This window comes from Mirounga angustirostris, unplaced genomic scaffold (assembly GCF_029215605.1).
Source record: "Mirounga angustirostris isolate CCGP_5_RB_7025 unplaced genomic scaffold, mMirAng1.0.hap1 SCAF_12, whole genome shotgun sequence".
Classification (NCBI taxonomy): domain Eukaryota; kingdom Metazoa; phylum Chordata; class Mammalia; order Carnivora; family Phocidae; genus Mirounga; species Mirounga angustirostris.
The window spans coordinates 2,742,155-2,766,373 of record NW_026991720.1 but is presented as its reverse complement, the minus strand read 5'-3'; the positions used below and the strand labels follow the sequence as shown (position 1 = coordinate 2,766,373).

The 24,219-nt window shown below is 40.7% G+C and overlaps 1 protein-coding gene across 14 annotated transcripts in view; it reads left to right on the top strand.

Annotated features, from left to right (window-relative positions):
* Positions 1-24,219, top strand: part of RBM33 (RNA binding motif protein 33) — a 127,359-nt gene that overhangs the window by 32,832 nt on the left and 70,308 nt on the right. For 10 of the 14 annotated variants that reach the window (XM_064575679.1, XM_064575677.1, XM_064575676.1 and 7 more), the window contains 5 exons: positions 442-518; positions 2,683-2,995; positions 6,740-6,856; positions 17,312-17,483; positions 22,606-22,814. In XM_064575679.1, the coding sequence (XP_064431749.1) occupies positions 442-518; positions 2,683-2,995; positions 6,740-6,856; positions 17,312-17,483; positions 22,606-22,814 (888 nt within the window). Of the gene's footprint in view, positions 1-441; positions 519-692; positions 760-951; positions 1,162-2,682; positions 2,996-6,739; positions 6,857-17,311; positions 17,484-22,605; positions 22,815-24,219 lie in introns of all 14 variants that reach the window. The other 4 variants (XM_064575671.1, XM_045863988.3, XM_064575675.1 and 1 more) reach the window with 3 other exon arrangements.

Genomic DNA, 24,219 nt, shown 5'->3' with positions numbered 1-24,219 from the left:
CTCTTTCTTGATTTGCCTCTTATTTTTTTCATTTTTCTTACTCTGTTTCTTAAATTCCACATATGAGTGAAGTCAAATTTAGTCAAATCTTAAGGATACCATTCTTTTTTTTGTGTATGATAGGGAAAAATGTTTGTAGGATACTGCTAAAGGACTCTTCCTTTTTCCTTTTTTGTTAGATTTAGAATAAATGTGATCATTAAGCCTGTTGTTTCTATACTTATTACCTGACTCTGCATCTGAAAATTTCTGGGGTCACAAGTACACCATATGTGGAATTTCTCAATTGTCAACTGGTCGTATCAAAGTGAGATAGCTTACTGAATGGCACATGCTTTAATAACAAGGTTAGAAATAATTCAGTCAACGTAATTTTGCACATTTGTAACAAGTCTTTTTGTGGAAGTGGCATGCATTAATTAGATCTCTTATTTTAATTAGAATCAGTCGGATTTGTCAGATGAAGAGCTGAATGATGATCTTTTACAGAGTGATAATGAGGATGAAGAAAATTTCAGGTATTCATTATTAGCTCATTAAAAATTTTCTTTAAATTGTTAGTAACTGTAATTTATAATTACAATGGAATATAATTGATAATGTGATGTTATTTCTTCAACATGATTTTATTTTGAACAGGATATTAATATAACTCTCTTATGTGGAAGCCATATATATTTTTGTGTAAATAGGTATTGGTCTTGCATTTGATGACCTCTCTAAGTTCTGTTGAATGCAGGTGATGAAAACTCAGTAAAGGTATGTATTGCTCTTTTGAAGAATTCCTTTATTTGGATGGGGGCAATGGCCTTAGGCTCTTATTACTGTCGGCTGCAGTTTGATGTTGCTGCTTTTGTTTTTACTTTAGACTTCTTATTGATATGTAATCTGTTTAGTGAATTGCCATTTTGGAAATTCCTTTGGACTGTACTTAATTTTTATTTTTTTAAGATTTTATTTATTTGAGAGAGAAAGTGAGCCTGAGGACTGGGGGTGAAGAGGCAGAAGGAGAAGCAGACTCCCTGCTGAGCAGGGAGCCCTACGCGGGGCTTGATCCCAGGACCGTTGAGATCATGACCTGAGCCGAACACAGACGCTTAACCGACTGAGCCACCCAGGCGTCCCTGGACTGTACCTTAGACTCAAGTTGACTATCTGAATGTAATTGTTTAGTGAACATAGTTACTTTAGTCTTTTTCAGCTGTTTTAACAAAACATTATGAACTGGGTAGTTCATAACAGAAATTTATTTGTCACAGTTCTTGGGGCTAGGAAGTCCAAGGTTAAGGCATCAGCATGGTCAGTTTCTACTTTCTAGTTCATAGATGGCGCTGTCTTGCTAGGTCTTCACAGGGTTGAAGGGTGAGGGAGCTCTCTGGGGCCCTCTCTGTAAAGGCACTAATCCCATCAATGGGACTCCAGCATTATGACCTTTACAGTCATCTCCCAAAGGTCCCACCTCTGGGCACCATCACACTGGGTGTGTTATGGATTCAACAGGATGACTTTTGGGGGACACTAATAACCAGTCCGCAGCAGTCATGAATGTCTTTTTGTTGTTGACTAGTAAGCTCCATTGTAAGGGGAAGAAGAGGTATTTAGTACCCTCTGGTAGGTGGAGTAATTTTTTCAATGTTATGAGGAAACCTAAAGTGAAAATTCAGAGAGACCTCTCTCGGTTATAAATGAGGTTAATAAATATAAGCCATTTATTATTGAACAGGTGTTCTAACTTAAAGTAATTTTTATGGATAGAAATACAGCTTTAAGTTAGTTTTTTCTCCCAGTTATTCAAGTTTCCCAGTTCCATTCTTTGACATCATTATTATATTTTGATCTTTTGAGTTGTTTGCCCTCAAAATAAGGCAATTTGGAGTTTTTAGCCAAGTAATGTCTTCAAATCTGTGTGGTGTATTCAGGTTTCTTGTTAGGATTAGATAACCTAATTGATATGTGCGCACTTAAGGTTTTTCTACAAAATCTTGCACTGTAAGTGTTGTTATCTTGCGGTTTACTGTTGGGTGTGTAGCTGTTGTGATTCAGTGGGTGGAATAAAATTTTTTTTTTTTTTTTTTGCGGTTTTAAAACCCTCTTTGGTATTTTACTCAGAAATTATAAACTAATTTTTTTGAAATTGGTGATTAGTACAAATTTTATTTATTTGAATATTGAAATGTCTTTTCACACACATTTTTAATATTTTGATTTTTTTAAAAAGGAGTTTATAATTTGCATCATAGATTTAAAAAGAACGAATTGTTCTAAAATTCGATCTCTGATTTTCTGTTTATGGAATAATACACCTGTTTTTACTTTGGAATCTTGGAAAACAGATACCACCCTTTTCGTTCTGGAAGTTAGAATGAAATATAGTCTGTTTTCAGTCCTGGAGTTTTGCCAGTCAGACTTGTTTCCCCATCTGGTTGACCTGATTCTTTTGGGCAAATAACCTGCATCTGGTGACAGTGCGGGTGCTGTCTGCGTTAGGAGCATGGGGTGCAGGCTCAGTACGGCACGCTGAGCTCTGCTCTCGGTCACCAGTGGAGTAGTGTGCGTTTATTAGTCACTGGAACAACTTTTCACCCGTCGTGGTCTACATCTTTGTAACAGTTGTTTAGGTAGTGATTTAATTTCGAGCTTGATTCTAATTGGGCACCTTTCTTTGTGTTTTTGTTCTCGTAGTTCTCAGGGTGTCACGATTAGTTTAAATACCACATCTGGCATGGTCACGTCATTTGAACTCTCTGACAACACTAATGACCAATCCGGAGAACAGGAGTCTGAGTATGAGCAAGGGGAGGAGGAACTTGTTTACCACAAACCCGACGGATCTGAATTGTATGCTCACGAGTACCCAGAAGAAGGACAGTATGAAGGCCATGATGCTGAGCTGACGGAGGACCACATGGAGTATGTGGAGGAGCCCGAGGAGGAGCAGCTGTACAATGATGAAGTGTTAGACATCGAGATCAATGAGCCTTTAGATGAGTTCACAGTGAGTCTTTTCCTTTGTATGGCCGAAGATAACATGGCTGCCTGGGCACAGGTTTCTAGACTGATTTGAAATCTATTTCCCTCCCTCGGGAGGGAGGGAAATTAGACCTTATTATCACTGTCTGCCAGTTTCTTTATCTGAGCTATGACAAAGTTTGTGTTGACAGCTTGTTTGGCTGGAGGTAATGCCCCTTTGTCATTCTGGAAGGCTGCACAGAATCGTGACCTTGAGGATTGCACCTTAAGGAAGAAAACAGCTTTGTGTGGTGGAGATACACTGTCAATTGTTAGAAGTACTTAATGCAGAGCTTTTATCCAGGCTTTAGACAAGATCTGATAAAGTCCTTCCAAGGTGAAAAGATTATTGACCTGCTAAAGACATCTTTAAGGTGCTGGTATTCCAGAGTGATTGATGTCCTGTTCATTCATCCTTTTTTGTAACCGAGAACTGTCTAAACATGAATAAAGAGATTGGAAGTTAGTTTTGGAAATGTCACACATAATTTGTTATCTGTAATCAGGAAGCAAAGATTGTGCTGATTTCTGTTTCAGAAAGATGGTTTTGATAGGTAGCTATTTTTAAAGTTGAACTGTCAAGAAAGCAAACGGTACTAGTGAAAGATTGCTCATTTGTCTTACTGATTCATCATTAGAAGATACTTGTTTTTAAAATAAGCACTTAATGAAATTTGTGTGTGAAGGACATGATATTCGTCAGTAGAATCTTAGGGTTTTCATGATACTGTCGCTCCACTGGGGTGCATTGTCAGCTGGCCCGCCAGGGCTGGGTGGAGGCGTGCAGAGTTGGGGCTCTTAGCTTTGCCTTTAATCTCTTAATGTTTTTATTCAGAGGAAGCTTGCTTTTGAGGAAAAAATTCAAAGTCTGAATTTTGGTCATTGGTCATACATACATATAAATGGGAGTAATTTTGAAAGGGATCGTTTATGAGGAACCTTAGAATATTTAGTTCTAATCATAATTGTGTTTATCTCAGTAGTTATTTTTAAGATTTGATTCGTTTTGAATGTTTTCTCTTTACTAGATACAGTAATGAAAAAATGTGTGTCGTTTTGGTAAGTAGAATCATGTAAAAGGCATCATGGCTACTTGTTCATTGGATAATGGTAATTTTGTTTTGGTAGTAAATCCTTCACTGGTGTGGACAGGTTCTCTGCTGGTTGGTGTGTTTGTATACTGTCTGAAAGTGGGATATTATAAATTTAAAATTTTCTTAAAGATTAAGCCAAGATCTTTTAAAAATGTACCTAGTTATTCCCTGGTTAGAGCATTTTATTATTTCTCTCGTTCATCGGTAAGAGAAGATGATTGGTTAATCGTATGTGGGTCCATTTCCCTTGTAAATTCATCAGTTCGGCACATCTTTACTGTTGTCCAGGCACCAGGGGCACCAGTTTCGCTAAAACATGAGACATGAGGCATGGCCCCTGCCTTCTGGAGTGGAACAGATAAGTGTGGAAAGTGCTTGCTTGACGGCACTAGGGTGCCGCAGAGGACGTGTTTCTCACTGTGGCCTTGTGGCCGAATTTGTTGAGGAGAGAATTCTCCTAAGTCAGGACTTTCCCTCTCTTGTGTTCCGTGGTCAAAGTAGAGGTTACATTTAGGCTCCTGCTTGTAAAAAATCCAACTTAGTTACCTGACATCTTAAGGTCTCAGATCAGAGTCCGGTATCAAAAAGAAAAACAGTGTGGCAGTTCAGTATACTTACAGTACTTTTCCACGTCAGAATGAATTTTTTTTTTCAAAATTAAGAAGAAGTCTTAAAACAGTTTTGCTTAGAATTTCTGAAAGTGCCCTGATATTTTCACAGGGAGCTGTAAACTTGAAAGGTGAGGCGAGTGTCCTGTGAGCCGTGTCCGCTCACCTCAGCACGTGTAGCTTCATAGCCATGACCACTCTTTTCTCTCTTCCTTGTTTCTTTCGGGTTGTTGGTTTCTTCATAGTTAGCATGGTGGAGTGTGCCATTACCTTTTCTTTGGACGGAGGAGAGAGCTGGCCTTCGTCTGGCACCCGGCTCCAGCTCCGGAGCCAGGGAGGCTCCCTGCCTTCGCAGGCTGCCCCTGGTGCACCATGAGGGAATTATTCATGAGTAGCCGACCAAGCGAACCAGTGGATTGTGTGCCTGTGTGTCCCAGTGGCATTTTAGTTTATCAGATGGTTTATTTCACTGTGTTTCATGTCCTAGTTAGGAATTGTTAACTTGTCCTCTAAAGCTAGAATCCAGCTCGGTGACATGCTGGAGCATGAGCACATTCTGTCAGTTGGGGCTCACTATTAAAATCCCATGGATGGATTTTGCATATAACTAAGAATGGAGTCATAAAGCCACTGAATTTTACAATTGGAAGGGACACTTCTGCATATGAAGAAGCTGAGGTCCACATTTAGAAGTTGGTAGTCGAACTCCATGTTCTTTCCTGTTATACTCAAAAGTAAGACCTTCCTTGGGTTTTGTGAATTTCGCCAGTCCTGTTCTTGAGAGTGAATTGGGATTTGATTTAAAAACTTGTACTTTTATATTAAGAGATGATCCTTATTATTTGGCAAAATATGAGAAATTTGTTGGGTGATGTATACTTTTAAGCACAGTCTTTTCGGGGTTTTAAAAATTACCGTAGATTGAGATTTCATAAAAGATTGTTCTGTAAAAACAGTTTCAGATGGGTAACTTATGTAAAGGGTAGCAGATTTTTGTTTCTTGGGGAGGATCCAGTGGCATAACTATTCTCCATTGTATATTAGCTGAAAATTTTGATTAGCATCGTCTGGCCTTATTTGAAATCCGGCAGTTCTGCTGTCAGTGAATTGTGGGTAGTGATAGTTTCTCTTTTTGATGGGGAGGTTTCTTCTGGAGAGTGAGATACAGTGTGTTCACATAGCCTTGAGAGACATTTGTGGGACCTACGATAGTTTGTCACCTTGAATACAGCTGGTTTCTTTGGGGTTGTAGGTGTGGCTTCTGTGTCCCCCACAGTAGTTTGCTCAGGTTGTGTACATGCTCACTCTTGGTTGGTTGTCTTGTAACCAACCAGTGTTCGTTTCAGCCCGTGAGTGGATTTGCTGGCAAGCTCAGCTCCCCCGCGTAGGACCCGATGTTCTTGTTACTTGATAGTAGTATCTGTAGGAGCCCTTCCTTCTCTTGAAGTTATTTCTAGCCACCTTGTCTGCTTCCTCCCATATGCCCTTCAAGGGCTGTCTGCCTGCTGACATGCCCCTTACATTTCATACAAACCTGGAATCACCCCTCTAATTCAGGGATGGGCTGATGGAGAAGCAAATTCTAACGTGATTTTTAATAAAGCTCCTGTGTTGAGTTGAATGGCTTATACTTTTGTTACCTTCTATTGCTGTAAAAATGGTGCACGTTGGGTGTGATTTCGGCTCCCCTTCCTGCTGCTGAGCTGCACTATGCGAGCACACGCACATTCGTTTGAAGATTGCTTTTCCTTAGTGCTGATTCTAAGAAGAGCTATTTATCAGGGCGCTTGGGGGCTGAAGCAGAGCTGTGTCACTAACCTTAGCGATGGGGCCAGCATACTGCACTCTGTCCTCATTAACATAGGGGAGGCCACATTCGATGCGCGTGCTTCATGCTTTCTGCTTCGTCGGGTAATTGCCATAGTCAAATTTGCTAAAATAATGAAGCATGAGTCGTGAAGATGAAAAGTGCTTTCAAAAACCCAAAGCTATATGAGGAAGACTTATTTTCTCTTTAATGGCTGTTAGGATGAAGAATACTTGCAGGCTTGTGGGCAACAAGGGCTGCAAGAGCAGGAAGACTGTGTTGCTGAAGATGAATTAGATGAGATTACTGACCCACAGGTTGCTCCTGAAACTGAAGAGGTATTTGTTCGTCTTTTAAAAAGAGTCCAAAATTTTGGTGTTTTTTTTTTTTTCCTTCCAGATTTAAAATGAGCATTTTTTTTTAGCATTAGTGAAAAGTTGATAACATCTCTTCTTTGTACTATGAGTGCAGTAAAAAGCCTGAGCTTTCTAGAGTCTTTGGGCAGTGAGTTCTGGTGAGCTGTGATTTCCACATAGCTGTTTGCCCTTTAAGTGTTAGAATGTCTTCAGTGTTTTATGGGGGCGTGGGTAGAAATCTTTAAAAAATGTGATGTATGTGTTAGTGCTTTGAAAGGAGTGCTGTGATCATTTTAAATTAGTTACTGTTTGTTAGTTATGACCATCATTACAAAAATACTTCCAGGTTCCTGTATTTAGGTGCTGTCTTAGGTGTTAAAGGAGGATGGTTGAGAAGCTTGGCCCCCTGTGACATAAGCCTGGAAGTGAAGCTTGCCAGCAGAGGCTCCAATCCCTGCTTCAGGGGCTGACGGAGGGGCCGTCCGGTTGGGAGTGGGTCTCAGAGCCCATTAGGGAAAGTGGGTGGGAAGACGTTGAGGCTTTGTGGAAGAGGTGACCTGTGGGCTGGTCTGGAAAATAGATGTCGTTTGGATGAGTGGAGGTGGTACGAGGCATAGGGCTTAATAAATTCAGTTTTCCAACCTTAGAACTTGTCTGGTGGGCCAAGCATGTAAGCCATAAAATCATTCTATAGCTTTAGGATTTGTTGGTTTAAAAACGGTTTCTTCTTTCTTTCTTTCTTTTTTTTTTTTTTTAAGATTTTTTACTTATTTGACAGACCGAGAGAGAGCACAAGTAGGCAGAGCGGCAGGGAGAGGGAGAAGCAGGCTTCCCGCCAAGCAGGGAGCCCGATGCGGGGCTCCATCCCAGGGCCCTGGGGTCATGACCTGAGCCACGCAGGCTCCCCTAAAAACTTCTTTCTTATTAATGTTTCTTTTCTCAGTTATTTTCCGTAATAACTTTCCCCCCTCTTTATTCCAAAAAGATCATGAAAAGTGGTATTTCAGTGGCTTAGGTACTTTTGCCAGTGCTTTAGAAACTCGGTATACAGAACATTTTATTTACTCTTAACTTTTTCCTAACACGGTGCTGTGACGCAGAGTATTTGAGCGTGTGCGCTGTGCGCACTTTCCAGGACATACCCTTTCTCCTCCCTAACAAGCTAAATTTGATTTTTCTTTTTGTGCTTTCTGTCTCTTACTAGTTTGAAATAATTTGAAACTTAGAGAAAAGATAGAAGAATAATATAGAAGAATAGTACAGAGAATTCTTTACCCAGATTCTCCAGTTGTAGAAGGAACCAGGACAAGGAACCAAGACAGAGCTGAAGAAGATGTTAAATTAGAGATGGTTCCTCTCGTCGTGACCGCTCTGTGTCACGAACCACTGCCCCGGGCAGCCGCTGCCCCCAGGTTCGGGGAAACCAGAGCTGCGTGCGGGTTGCGTTCTGCCTGCTCCAGGGCCTGGAGCACATCTAGGTCAGACCTGTGAGAGGCTGATTCAGGCAGAAGACATCCAAGAAAGAACCCTTAAGAAGCCATGAAAGGAGAGAAGGGGAAGGTACGGATTGGGTCTTGCCGAGATCGTTCCCAGTGGTGAACAGCTGTCAGGGAAACCCAGTCTGTGTCCTGCTTATTAGTTTGTGGGATTTGGAGTTTGGAAAATTAATTTCATTGGTATTTGTCTGTAATTTATTCTTTCAGTATTTTAGGTAATAGTCTCTTTACCCTTTGATAATGCTGTGTTTATAGGCTACTTTAGAATGAGAAAAGGTCCAGTGATCTCTGGAGATACAAACTCTTTTTTGTGTGAAGCAGTCAAAGAAAAGCAGTGTTACCCTTGCCTGGGTGCCTTCTGGAAGTGCCCTCTGGGTCTGACTTGTAGATCTAGGTATTTCACACTTTGATCTCTGAACTGTATTCATTAAAATATTAAAGCACAAGTGGGTTATTATTTAAAAAAATGGTAATCTTGCCTTCCATTATCAAGTATCTTCTGGAGAGAGAGCTGTTTTTGGAGGGGACATGGCTCCGGGGTGCACTTAGAGCTGAGGAAGGAGGCACGGTGCACGGTGCGGTTCTTCAGATGACCTCATTCTAGGAGCTCTGAGTCCATATTAGCAGCATTGGAACAGTGCAGCCAAGGAGTCATTTCAATTGGAAACCCTACTTGAGGTGACTCCTCTTACTTAATTAATGCTCTTGCTTGGTTAGAGCAAAGAAATCACTGTACTCGCCACAGATGAGAAGGATGTAATTACAAAGATGCCCAGGGCCAGTTGTGCTTGTTGTCTTCACACGTGGTTTAAACAGGCTTCCTATGTTAGATACTTCCTTCATGTATAGGAGGAGTACTGAGAGAAGTGTAAAGAAATCTGTGCACTATTTAAAATATTTACTTTCTAAATTGTGGTGCCGTTTATAGTCAGTGATAGGCACAGATCTGAAGTGTACAGTTCAGTGTTTGTTCAAGTTACTGCCCTTCTTTTGGTCAGAAGCAGTTCTGTGACCCCAGCACGTTCCTTCTTTCTTTCTCATCAGTCCTGACTTCTCAGAGGTAGAAAGTGTTCTTATTTGTCACCTGATACTAGTCTTTCCTAATCATGTAGTATGTAATTATTACTCTGTGTCTAACTTTTTTTGTTCAACATAATGTTTTTGAGACTCATCCAAGTAGTTGTGTATGTGAGTAGTTCACTCCATTTTAGGGATATACCATTCATGTTCATTCTCCTGATAATAGATATTTGGGTTTCCTTTTTTTTTTTTTTTTTAATTAAAGATCTTTATTTATGGGACACCTGGTTGACTCATTCAGTTAAGCATCTGCCTTTGGCTCTCAAGTCATGATTCCAGGGTCCTGGATTCCAGTCCTGCATCGGGCTCCTTGCTCAGGGGGGAGCCTGCTTCTCCTTCTGCCTGCTGCTCTCCCTGCTTGTGCTTTCTCTCTCTCTGGCAAATAAATAAATAAAATATTTTTAAAAAAGGTATCTGAGAGAGAGAGCACAAGCAGGAGCAGAGGTAGAGGGAGAAGCAGACTTCCCGCTGAGCAGGGAGCCTGACGTGGGGCTCAGTCCCAGGACCCTGAGATCATGACCTGAGCTGAAGGCAGATGCTTAATGACTGAGCCATCCAGGCGCCCTTGCTCATTTTTATTTTTTTATTTTTATTTATTTTATTTTATTTTATTTTTATTTATTTTTATTTATTTGCGAGAGAGAGAATGAGAGACAGAGAGCATGAGAGGGAGGAGGGTCAGAGGGAGAAGCAGACTCCCTGCTGAGCAGGGAGCCCGATGCGGGACTCGATCCCGGGACTCCAGGATCATGACCTGAGCCGAAGGCAGTCACTTAACCGACTGAGCCACCCAGGCGCCCTATTTATTTTATTTTTTTTAAGATTTTATTTATTTGACAGAGAGAGACACAGTGAGAGAGGGACCACAAGCAGGGGGAGTGGGAGAGGGAGAAGCAGGCTTCCCGTGGAGCAGGGAGCCCGATGCGGGGCTTGATCCCAGGACCCTGAGATCATGACCTGAGCTGAAGGCAGATGCTTAACTGACTGAGCCACCCAGGCACCCAGGTTTCCTTTTTTTTTTTTTAAAGTCATGAATAATTAGCTATAAAGATTATTTTATATATCTTTTAATGGATGTATCTTTTTGTTTTCCTTCGTATTAACTACAAATGGAATTACCGAGAGACAGAGTAGAAGTTAATTCTGTAACAAACAACCAGAGTGGTTGTATCATTTTGTATTCCCCTTGGTCCTGCCCGAGAATCTCCATTCTCCATCACTTGATAGTGTAAGTCGTTTCCATGTAGTCCTTTGACTTGGTGTGTCATTATGGTTTTACTGTGTGTTCCTTTGATAACTAATGATATTGAGCACCATTCCATGTGCTGATTCCACTTCCAGATCTTCCTTGTGTCCATTTTTAGTCTTTTTTAAAAAATGAGGGTTCTTTTTAATCTTTGTCCATACGTCTTATACATAGTGTATATATGCCACATAGAGAATATGTATTGTGTGTATATGTTCTGCATAGAATATATTATATATCTATATCGACTGTATTCTAGATAAATTTTTTCAAGATTGATTTATTTATTTGAGAGAGAGCACAAGAGGGAAAGGGAGAGAGAATCTGAAGCAGACTCCCCACTGAGCACAGAGTCCCGACGTGGGACTTGATCCCACAGTCGCAAGATCGTGACCTGATCTGAAACCAAGAGTCAGACGCTTAATTGACTTAGCCACCCAGGTGCCCCTAGATAGACAGGTAGATGTTTATAGACAGACAGATGTTTATATGTATAGTGAATATTTTCTCTGAGCCTGTGGCTTATGTTTTAATTTTCTTAAAGGTGTATTTCATGAGCAGAAAATTTTACTTTGATGAAGACCAGGTAATTCTGTGACCCAAGAAATCTTTGCCTGTCCCAGAGTTGCAAAGATATTAGCCTATGTTTTCTTCTGGAAGCTTTGTAGTATTAGCTATTTGTAGTTTAGGTTTGTGATCTCTCTCAACTAATATATTTATGTGTTGTGTGTATGAGTTCCACTTTTTTCTGTATGTTTATCTGATTGTTGCGCCATTATTTGTTGTAAACCTTCCCTTTCCCATTGAATTGCCTTAGTCCTTATGTTGGGACTTAATTGACCATTTAAGTTTGGGTCTCTTTCTGGAGCCTCTTTTTTTCCCTTGCCAATATTACACTGTCTTGATTACTGTGGCATGAAAGCAGGTAGTGTAAATCAATCAGTTTTGTCTTTCTTTTCAAGATTGTTTTGGCTATTCTAGGTACTTTGAATTTCCATATAAATTCTGTAACTGATTTGCCAATATCTACTAAAAATCTGATGGGGGTTTTGATAGAGAACACATTGTTATCTTTCCATCAAACTGGGGGAAAACTAATACCTTAATAATCATGTTGCCTGTTAGTAAACACACTTTAATTCCTCATTTTCTATCTGTGCTTTCATTTCTTTGACCTCTTTGAAAGACTAGAAATACTGAAGGCATTCATTCTTACCTGGTTCTTGATGGTAGGGGAAGTGCTCAGTGTTTCATCAAGTAAGTAATAGGAGTTCACTGGAGGTTTGTGTTTGTTTGATCAGATTGAAGCTCTTTTCTCTATCTAGTTTGTTGAGATTTTTTTTTTAAGTGAGAAATGGGTGTTGAATTTTGTCAGTGCTTTTTCATCTTTTGAGATACTCCTGTGGCTTTTATCCTTTCTTTTATTAATGTGAATTAAACTGACTTTTTAAAAACTACTAACTATACTCCAGACTTCATATCCTTTTAACGAGACATTTTTTATGTCTTCTTACTGTTTTGGGATCCAGTCTAGGGGCCCACACTGTTGTGTCTCCTCTGGTCTGTGCCAGTTTGTCAGTCTGCCTGCGTTTCACAACCATACTGGTCTAGAGGTGCACTGGCCACGTATCCTATAGAATGTCTTTCAGTCTGGGCTTGTCTGATACTTTCCTCATGATTACACTGGGGTTATGGGTTTTGGAACGCCACAGAGGTTCGGTGCCCTTCTCATCCATCATACCACTGGGTATAGAACCTCCCTGGCAATGTTCTTGATGATGTGGTCGTATCCTGTTTGCCAATTGCAGGTAGTAGGTCTGTAAAGTGTGGTCTTTCCTTTTCTGTGCTCTATTCCTTAGAAGCAAGTCCCTAGTAGTCTGCCGTTAAAGCAAGGGGGGAAGGACTGGACTTTCACCTCTGGAGGAGGGTTTGGGGGCAGGGGTGCTACCTACATGTATTTGGAATTTTTCTGTAAGAAAGTTAAATTGATTTTTTGAACCTTATTTTTTTTTCCACTACCATATCAAATTTATTATTCCAATGGCACTAATCCAGCTGGAGGTGCTCACAGTGACACCGCACAAAGTTTCCTGCCTGTTACATCCCTAGAAAAAGAATCCCAGGATTTTCCCTCCTGTGTGTTTTCGTCTTGCTTCTTCATGGTCCATGGTGCCAGCTGAGGTTGTCAGTACAGTGAAAACAAACTGGCAGGATGGGAGCAGGTTATTCTGCCATTTTTCTAGATCTTCCAGTTTTACAGCAAATCTGGGGCTGATCACACTTTAACCTGCCCGTGAGGTTCACAACAGTTTTCCCCTCTCTGATCATCAGTGATTTCAGATTCGCCAGTGTAACCGTGCTTCATCATCACAGTGAGAAACTGGACGATGGCTTTGGAGCACCGCCTAAGAAGAACCTGGCGTTTGCCTCTCTTCTCAGCATTGTTTTTTTTCTCATTAAACTTTTGTTTTAATGGGTCTCAAAATTCTGTGACAGATTTTTGGTCAAGTTGTTTCCATTAAAAAGTACTGATTTTAAAAACTAATAACTTAAAACTGCCACACACACAGAGAAATGCTCTTGAGAGCATCTGCCAGGACATTCATGTGCACCATTATGGCAGCATGGAAAGAGGGCAGAAAGAGCGATTTTTTTTTTTTTTTTGAATCTTAAATCAACTTTGTGCTTCTGGCTAAACCTCACTTGGTTGTGATATATTTCCTTTTTATGTTTTGCTGGATTACATGTGCTTTTATTTTTTAAAGGAATTTTGTGTCTGTATTTATGAAGAATAATGGTCTGTAATTTTCTTAGAATTTTTGTGCAATTTGATTGCTCCACCTTTCAAACTTGTAAATTTTCACTATTTAAAAAAAAAGATTTATTTATTTTGGAGAGAGAGAGCGGGGAGAGTGTGAGTGAGCAAGCAGTGGGGAGGGGGCAGAGGGAGAAGGAGAGAGAGAATCTGAAGCAGATTCCCTGATGTGTGCGGAGCCTCATGCAGGGCTTAATCTCAGGACTCTGAGATCATGACCTGGGCCGAAATCAAGAGTCAGATGCTTAACAGACTGGGCCACTCAGGTGCCCCTAAATTTTCACTATTGGTAGAATTAATGTTTGTATTTGATTTGTATTTCATGGTATAATAAAGAATTATTCTCTTATTAAATATTCTGTAAGCATTAAAAATTTTGGGGAAGTTTTTTAAAACTGTTTTCTATGCCCCTCCCCCCCCGCCCCGATTCAGAGAACTACCTGTTTTTTTCCCCTTGGGTTTGGGAAAGAATACTGAATTTTCATTTAAAACGCTGAAATCACAGGTTCATTTCAGAATTATCTGGAGAACTTAATATATGCAGGTCTAGGTCTTGCTTCCCCTTAGACTTTCTAATTCTTTACGTATACCTTTAACCCATGAACAACGCTGGGGTTAGGGGCACTGGTCCCCGCTCAGTTGAAAATCTGCGTGTAACTTTTAACTCCCCAGAACCTAACTACTAAGAGCTTACTGTTGACCGGGAGCTTTACTGATAATAGAAATAGTCGATTAACACCTATTTTGTATGTTATATGTATTATATGCTGTATCCTTACAATAAAGTAAGCTAGAGGAAAGAAAATGTTACTAAGAAAATCATAAAGAAAATACATTTACAGTACTGTATTTACCCCCCCCCCCCAATCACATATAAGTGGACCTGTGCATTTCCAACCTGCGTTCAAGGGTCCAACTGTATGTGAGAAGATTTTGATAGAGTTGTCCATTTTTAAGGAACTTTCATGATGGTTTTCATGTGTACCCTCTGTTAAGAATTACAATTACATCTTCAAGTTTTCTAGATAATTAAGTAGTTAAAAATCAAGCCTTTGAGTATTTTTGGCAAAGCCTAATAATGAGATCACGGATATACACACATACTTAACTTCTTACAAAATAGAATCTTAGGATAATTTGATTTTTATGTCACTGACACTGCCCTTCAATGGAGCTTTATTTGTGAATAGAATACTAGCTAGTACTTGTTAAAAACTGTGGAGAAAGTCAGCAGTTTGGCAGATAGGTTATTTGATTCTGTAAATCATATGGCCAAAAGAGATGCTTTTTTTTTTTTTTTTTTTGAGCCCAGTGTTTAGTAATCAGTGCCTGAAGGCGTGAGTCTAGCTCAGTGAAGGTTGTCAAGTAGTAGGCTGAAGTTGAGGCAAGTGAGGCCTGGCCCTGCTTTGGTGTGAGTTCTGGGCTTGTGTAGTCCTTCGTGTAGTTCAAGGCTTAACTGGACTCTGAGACTTAGACTGGAAGCTTGCATTCCAGGAATTGAATTGCTCAAAAAACTACCTTTTGCAGTCCTGCCTTCCCTCCATTTCTAATCACTGGCAACCAGTATGATGTTTTCTCTTGGAGAACGTCCTGTGAATGGACTCTTGGCAGTGTATTGTGATTGACTTCTCTCATCCCACATGGCATTTGCCATTTCATCCCATGTGTGTATCAATGGCTCATTCTGTGTTATTGCTCATCAGCACTGGATGGATCCAGTTTATGTGTCCATTCACTTACTGTTGATCCAGTTTTGGTGATCCAAAAGAGAGCAGTAAATATTTTCCTACAGGTTTTTTACATGAACATAAATGATCATTTCTCTTCGGTAAATATCTAGGAATGCAATCGATTGCTGGGTCATAGACTGGATTTGTTTGTCTCTGGTGGGTTGTAGTATTTGTTTCAAAGAAACAATTTTCAACTCGTCCTCTTTAGATTTCTTAAATGGAGATTTGGATGCAAAATAAGCTTTATTAATTTCAGCCTTTCATGTTTCATGTTAAACTTGCTTGGAAGGACTTTGAACTGAAATTATTGTTAATGGTTGAATTAGAAATGACCGTTGTAGGAAGTAGAATCTTTGCTTTATTGGTAGCCATTTCTTTTCTTCCTCTGTGGTCTTGCTACTCAAACGTGTGGTCTCTGGACCAGCGTGTTAGAAATGCTGAGTCTCAGGCCCTACCATGGACCTGTAGAATCACAATCTGTATTTTAACAGGATTCCCAGTGATGGGTATGAACATTAAATTTGAGAAGCACTGCTTTGGAGCATTATGGAAGTGGGGAAGAGTACTTTGTAAAGGAGTTTACCTTTGTTTGAGTGTAGTACAGCATGAACCTAGCTGGGTCCATCATATATGTTACTCATTTTGGTTTCAGATATTCAGTAAGACAGAAACAATGATCTCAAACCAACAAAATGCCAAGACTTTGGTACTGTAAAATTCTGTGGTAGACTAAATGTCAGAATACTGAAAGGCGGTGGTATCATAGTTATTAGGCTTAAAATCTAGTTTACATTCATCATTTTATCTTCAGGCATTTGAACCCCTGAAGATGTGAGAGACTTGAAGTATTTATAGCAATGAGTATGTGCATTTGTAGTTGATCTTTTTGCGCAGAAAATGTTGGGAAAAGAATACAGAACAGTTGTATCTTTGGTTTATGTTAAATTTTTCCTTGTGCATTTTTTAATAAAGTAGTTCATCTTTGTTTCTCTAAAGAGTAAAGGACATTTAAAATTATGAATTACGAGAATAAAGGGGCAAATTCTGTTTTCTTTACATGTACAAAAAGTATTTAAATGAACTTGGCGCTCATAAGTCCCTATCTTATCTCGCAGGAGGCCACTAAGACCTAGTACAAGGGGAAAAGTGGTCAGTATCAAAGGGAACATCAGGGGTAAAGTAAGAACTGTTGATGAAGAAATTACTTTTAGTTGGGACAAGATTAGGCATTATTTTTGTAGGAATGCTGACGTAATAAAATAAAAGATAAAAGCTGGTTTTAGTGTGACTGAAAAAGAATAGTTTGCTGTTGCAGTATTCTTAGCCAGAGGCAGTGATGGCATGAACTCTGGACAGTGGAATAAAGGAGAGGGTAAGAGTGAGTGAGGAAAGATTTTGGAGTCTGAAGAAACCAACCAACCTAACAGCAGGTTTGGTGTGTGTCTAGAATAAAAATCATGGTAGATGAGGTCAGGAGTTTCTGGAAGTGTTGGGCGTATGTGACAGGAAGGAGTATGCTCTCATCGAATATAAGTTATATAACTCATGGAACTCCAGTGTTAGTTTAATGAATATATTGAATTTTGCTGGAATCTGGATCAGACTTGAGGCCAGCAGGATCTTTTTGGAATTCATGTTTCTTGGGCCCCCTGGCTGGCTCAGTTGGTAGAGCATACGACTCTTGATCTCGAGGTGGTAAGTTTGAGCCCTAAGTTGGGCATGGAGCCTACTTTAAAAAAAAATTTTTTTTAAATAGGAAAAAAAAAAATTCATGTTTCTTCTCTCAGAAGTATAAGTAACAACAGTATATATTGTATATTAATTACAAGCAGGAATTGAACTTTTTCTAACTTTTTTTTAATGTTTGAGATTATTTGTTCCTGGAATCAGTTTAGTGTTTTACATGGCCTTGTCATGCAACATTTTCAATATCTTTACATCTTAAATATAAAGAACCTTTCTATATATGTGATTTTATATATGTATATATAAAATCACGCTTCAGTATTTAAATCAAAAGAATGTGAACTCAGTCTCCCTCCCTTTTTGTTTTGTATGTCTGCATTGTAGGGAGGTATGGAAACTTTGGAACTACAGAAGGACATAAAAGAAGAATCAGATGAAGAAGATGATGATGATGAAGAATCTGGACGATTACGTTTCAAAACTGAAAGGAAAGAAGGAACAATTATTAGGCTCTCAGATGTAACTAGAGAGAGAAGGAACATTCCAGAAACTTTGGGTAACTTTTTTTTGCCTGTCTCCCATCCTTCTTCACTCCCATTTCAACTTCCTCCATAGTGCTATTACGATGAATCAAATAGGTAGAAACAGTTCGACTTCATAGATTATTGTGCCATCTAGAGAGTGGATGGTCTGTGTGAAGTTAGAGCTGAGTTACGGTGCTGTAAAAGTAATTCTATAAATTCTATAAAAATAACTGTCTTCTGGATTAAAAATGTTTGAATAAAATATTTGATTGCTTATTTTTTTAATAGCTTTTTCTTTTGGAGCTGATGGCCTGGACCTACTCTCATGCATACCATGCAGGTCTTGGCTGGCTCTGGAAAGGTGGTGTAGGGATGGTGCAGAGCCATTTGATCCCTCTGGAGGGCTAATTCTGAACCAGACTATTTGTATTTTGTAGCTGTGAGTGTCATTATAACCATCGTTTTTCTATTTTCTTTTTCTTGATGTCATTTCCTCTCCATGTTTTATGAGATAAGGTGACTTGTTTATAGACATAATCAATTGAACATCATTCTAAGCAAACCCTGCTTTTAAAGATCTACAGCAGGCTGTTGCTGATCAGCAGAGAGCCTTTTTCACAATTCACCCTACCCTACCCCCAGTGGTTTCTTTTTTCCAGCGTCCATTGCAAAGCATAAAGCGGTGGTTCTCAAACAGAATCGCCTAGAAGGCTTGTTAAAACAGATTCCTGGACCCACTCCCAGCTCTTCTGATTTAGTAGGTTTAGGGTGGTTCCCGCGGAAGTTGCGTTTCTGATGATCTGCCAGGTGATGCTGCTCCTCTGCTCTGGAACCTGTACTTTAAGAACCACGGGGATATTGTACTGTATTCTGAGGAGGAGGGTGGGTGGGTGGGTGAGAGGACAACGTTTACCTGCTTTCGGGTCTTGGTCAAAATAAAAATCAAGAAACTACCCATCAGTCACTACATTTACTACTTCTTAAACCATTATTTTGGTCCTTTTCATTTGGAAATATGAGCACGGATCTGTAAGTGGCAGATGTGAATTCTTCCTGAGGACGCCAAGCTCCCAGTGTGTACAAATTAACAGTAGTGAGCCAGTCTTACTTACCATGTTACTTTACTAAGTGAGATTTATGGAGAGATTGTTAGACTCTTGGTGGTCTACTTCTTTGCCCTCTGATTTCCTCCTCCTCTAGCTTTTGACTCAAGAATTCCCTGGACTTTTCAGTCAAGTTATGCTGTAAAGTTGCCTGTTGGTCTGAGGCAGGACAACATAAGTTTCTAAGAAAGAGGATCTGAAGTTGGCCTTGGGAAAACAGGAGGAGGGGAAAAAAACAAAAATGTATCTTCCGGCGGGAGGAATTGGTAACATTACATACTGGAGCAGACCTCTCAGGCTTGGGCTGGAGTAAGATTAACAAGGGAGAGTGGGTGCCCCTGGCTGAACGGCGGAGGGCAGCGGGCAGTATCTTACTAGAGAAGCGGCATAGGGTTGGGGCTGGGGATGAATTCATCACTTTTCGGTGGTTTTGTCCCGGCTGTGGCATTGTTACATAAGTTGGGGAACTTGATATATCAAACCATAATAACTGGGGTAGCTACAGGTTCTAAGGATGTGAAATCACTTGGCAAACACCAAGAAGGGCCTCTCCCTTCTGTAGCCAGCTCCCTCTAGGCCAGGGTGGAGGTCACTTTCCCCTGAACCTCGAGGCCTCTGCCCACCTCCTGTCCTGAGCTGGGGTCATCTCCTCTGTGCATTGTACTTGCCCCAGGCACTGACAGCACATCTTGAGGTGTCCCTCCTGCTTGTGTTTATCATCCGTGTTGCTTCCATTCCTACATCTCAGGACCTTTGCCTCATTTTGCTCTTTTCAGGGTCATTTGTACCTTCTGAGAGAAGAGGTTGGAAGGGGTTAGTGGTAGGCAAGCCGGAGCCTTTAAATACAAGGGAAGAGAGTCTGGAGGCAGAGGGGCTGTAAGCATAAACAGTTTGGACATTTGCCATTCTTTTAAACATTAAGAAATAATGCATTCGTGCAGATTTGGCCAGGTAATAGGGCAAGTGGAAATGGTGCTTAAATGTGTCTTCCTCTGCTCCATATGAGTGAGCCCTGACATAAGCAAGCTTAGTGTTTGAAACCTGAGTTTTCTAGTAACTCAAAGTTAGGCTTATTCCCAGTACAAAAAGGATTTTTCTGTCCATTTACAGATTGGTTTCCTAAAACAGTGCACTCTTATTACCCTGATCCCACTCCCACCCACCAACAAAAGGTTAGTTTTACATATAAGAAAATATTGATTGAGAAAGAGAAGCTGCTACAGTATTTGGTAAACTAGAAATCTGCATAAGTGTTACCCATCAGTTTATTTGTATGCTCCTGGTGATAGAGATGTCAGTTTCAGGTTCTGTATAGAAATACTTAGATTTATTTGACTGTATAAAGCTGTTTACCCACTTTTTGTAATGGGATTAAAATATCTTGCTACCAGAGTCCCTACGTCGTCTCATATGTTATGTATTTCTTGACAAATGATGTCTTTTAACATTTTGAATACAAATAAAAATGGTTTTGTTATATCATCGATTAATGTTGAGAACCTTCCACTCTTTAAAAAGAAGACTGAAATCATGCTCTGGCATCCCCCGTTCCTGACCCTTTGGTCTGCATGTGGGTAGTGAGTTCCCTTCAGAACCTACAAGGGTGTTGTTGGGTCTCTCTTAGGTGTTCCCAAATTCACACTGGGGACGCTGTCCTTCAGTGGGCCGACCACGGATTTGTATACAGCTACAGAACCTGGTACACAGTTGCTGATGTGTATTTTGAATTCAAGTAGAATTTTGGGCTTTCATGTAGGTTAAGATCTTAAGTAAGGAGCTCAACCAGCATTCTGGGAACTAAGCCTTTCAGAAAATGTGACTTTTTCTCAGTTTCCCTGGGGGTGGTACAAAACCACATGCTTAGCAGATAGATTCGTTCTTTCTGTTCAGGGGATGCCTTGGGGTTTAAGGGCTTAACTCTCCTGTGGAACCCAGCTGAGAAGGGTTTCTAGAACTGATTTGTGTAAGGGGGTGATGTATTTTGAATGGAAATGTCAAAAGCCATCTCTAAAAAGTAGGTGTCAGTGACTGGTTTTTCTAAAGTCTCAGCACAGAAGTTCAGAGCTGTGGGTTCTTTGGCCCTAGGAGGTGGACCTGAGATTCTCTTTGAGAGCAGTACGTGCAGTACCTGAAAGACTACATTCATGTTAGGTTAGGCCTTTTTTATGCATTAGTCTATGAGTAGGCATCTAGATTTTGCAATACTCTAAATTTCATTGGCCCATGTAATATGTTAAGTTGTATTTTACTGCTTTAACCTAAAGAACATTCTTATCATGTCCGCATAATACCCTTAGTTAATTTTGTTTTTAAGGCCAAGGATCTGTGGGAAGAATATTTTCATCTAGTAATAAACAGTTCAAGATTGATAGTGGCAGCGAGAGGATCCTGCCCTTCAGTTTACGCAGTGGTGCTTGTATTACGAGCAAGGTTTTTTACAAATTGCTTGATTCAAATTCTCTTGTTAAAAAAAAAAAATTCAGACTACCATTTGTTATTTTTATTTTGCCAAATAAGCTGTGTATTCTCTAAATATTTATTCATTGTTATTAGTCCAACTATTATAAAAATTATTTGTATGCAAATGTTTTTCTTAAGCACGTTTTAGAAAAGGACAATACAGTGTAAAACTTTGTTACATTGAGCTATATCTTTTTACTTTAGAATATGGACATAGTTCAGAAAACACTTAAGAGGAAATTAACATTTCAGTTGAAGTTACAAATGTAATTTCCATCCTGTCATATTTTGGTGACCTTTTGTGACAGCTTGTCTCAATTGGAGGAAAGCATTTTTACTTGCTGATTAAAGATGTCATTTGAAACCATTTTATTACTGGGGATAGTGAAATTAATCTTGACACTTAGAACCACTGGAAAAATAATTGCTGATTCACCGCATAAAATGTGTATGTGAACCAATCATGTAGTCAAGATTAGAGTAAAAGTCTGTGCTTGTTAAGAGGAGATTAAATTTTCTTTTGAATGGGGTCTAGATTTACTTGAAGGGGAGGGGAATACCATAGAAACAATATCAAGAAAATGAGATGTGGCTTAGAGATTTTGGAAGAGTTTGGAGATGATTAGGGAATCCAAGGTAGGAGATGAACTGGTAATGTTTAAAATTTGCCCTTCACTGTGGAAGAAGGTGTAAGAATGTCTTTCGGGATTCAGTGAAACCTTTAGAAGGTGTCTATTTGTTAATGTAAGATATCACAGTTCAGATATTTTAAAATAAAGGAACCGTATATGAATAAGTCAGCTTTTCTCTTTTAGGAGTTAAGAATACTGTGCCAAGTGAGGTTTTTTAGGACCAGAGTCCGTGTTTTTTTGTGACCTTAAAGCATTGGTCAGAGAGGTGAGCATTTCCTGGGTGTCCCACAAGCATTTGCATTAATGAGTTTTTTCTTCTGTGACGTTGCTCTCACCCGATACAACTTCCATATCAGACTGCATGGATAGAAGTCTTTTTTCACAGAGTAAAGGTCTTTTTTGATAAATCTGAAATGATAATGAGTTCTCCATTGTGGGAAATTGATTTCCGAGTGTTTTCATTAATAGTTTGTTTACGTCAGAACGAGCAGGAACGTGTCTGTCTTCTTCATTTGGAGTCTGTGTGCCGCGGCGCACCCATCCTGCCTGTACGGGTTTCACGTGGCGCGGGCCTGGCCGAGCCCGCTCCTCCCCCACGCAGCCCGCCGGCCACGCGGAAGGGGTCGCAGCCGCGTGAGGGCTGTGTGGAGTCGGGCCCTGGCCCCTTCCTTTTAGCTTCCCTCTGCGCATTTTCGTGGTTTCAAGTGGAGATTCCGTGGCTCCTGTGCCTCACCGCGCGGTACACGGGAGGGGCATGTCGTCACTTAACAGGTGTTCACGTAACGGGCTGTGAGCGTCGCTGGCTGGACCCCGCTTGCTGCCGCCAGTCTAGTTCTCTCCCGGGGGTGAGGCACTTGCTGTTTCGGGGTGTCTGCTCATGTGTATCTTCCCTGTTTTTCCCTGTAAATCTAGTTTAGGCTATTTGAAGGTATCTAACATATATGCATCTTTTCAAATAGAGCTTTCAGCGGAAGCCAAAGCTGCATTGCTTGAATTCGAAGAAAGAGAGCGACAGCATAAGCAGGGGCGCTATGGCTCGAGGCGGGGAGGAAGGAGAGGAGGCTCTGTGGTGTGTCGTGGAATGGGAGACCAGAGGAGAGAGAACAGCGAGCGAGTGAGAATAAAAGATCACAGACCTGCCCTGCTCCCGACGCAGCCTCCTGGCGTGGTAATGTCTAGTTTTATTGTGATAGTCCGAGACTTTAGGACAAATGAAACAAATGAAAATGTGCCTTTGTGGGTTTCGTACTTGGTGTGTGTCTCCTAGTCTGAAATGAAGGTTTCGTGGTAGGAATAATGGCGAAAGTTTCTTTATAATGCGATCTCACCAGTGGTCTTATAAATTCATTCCTCCTGGAATTCGAGTAGTACAAGAAGAATTTCGTACACAGCTACTTACGGAGAAGGGAGTAACAAGAGGCTTAAGTCTTCAAGTGACAAGAACCACAGAGGAGCCTGGCTTCTGTCCTCTCCCTTCTTGGAGCGGACTGCTGTTCCTGGGCACCCCTACTCAAAACGGTGGCTGTGTCACATGTAGAATCCAGGCGGTGGTGTATGTTTTTTCAAAATAGTCTTTCCTTTGTACTGTTTACCAGAGGTTTCTCAAGTATAGCGGTTTCTCGTAGAGTAGCTGTCCTGTCCTGTCCATAATCATCTACTTGGAATTTCAGCTCAATTTGCATTTCCTGTGCCTTTCAAAGATGAGATAGCGCAGAAGCAAAGAAAGGAATTGTAGTGATTTTTATGTTCTTCTGGTTAGCTTTGGGATTTTATGGTTTTTTCCTTTAGAAATCAGTCTCCATCTACCACATGTCCCTCCTACATTTTTATCTGAATTTAGGGGAAAGTCACACTTCGCCTCTTTGTAGAAATATTCAATGGTAGGATGCATTCACTTGTGAAATAAGGTAGAGCAACTGTTTTCATTCTTAAGCTTCTCACATAGCAGAAAGGCGGGACCTTTCGTTTCTTCTTTTTCTTCCCTGCTCCATACCCTCACCCCTAGCCTCCGCTTGCCATGTATTGAGCAGCCAGTTTGGTTATTTTGGCCTTGGAGGAGAGGGGGGCAGTCACACAGGGGGGACCTGTTTTTGTGTAATTGTGTCTCTGTGATCCTGGAAGGGTAACTTTTCTTATCCACCAAGAGAGGAGGTGTGCCCAGCCAGCCCCCTGCAAGAGAGGCTGGGCTGAGAGGAACTGTGAGCGCTTCAACATTGTTAGCCAAGTGGAAGATGGCCTGGGCCATAGACGGTTTGCCGGCCGAGGTGGGCTCTGCAGCTCACTGTGAACTGGGGATAAGCCTGTGGCATGACCTGCTCGGCCTCCTGGTGCTCTGGGCTGTAAGCTCTGTGCCCACCTTTGCTAGTTGTGGTGTTTTACAGTTTCACTTTACTGGGAGGACCAAAGCTGTCGGAGATGAACTTAAGCTTGCTCCCACCTGTGTCTGTCCTCAGACCACAAATGCTCTTGATCCTGGTTACTCCCCACCCAAGAGCTGCCTGTCTGCTCGACTCTCCAGAGTTCTGGGAACAATATTCTTACGTCCTTGCATCAGTGTGTATTCTCCTAGGTTG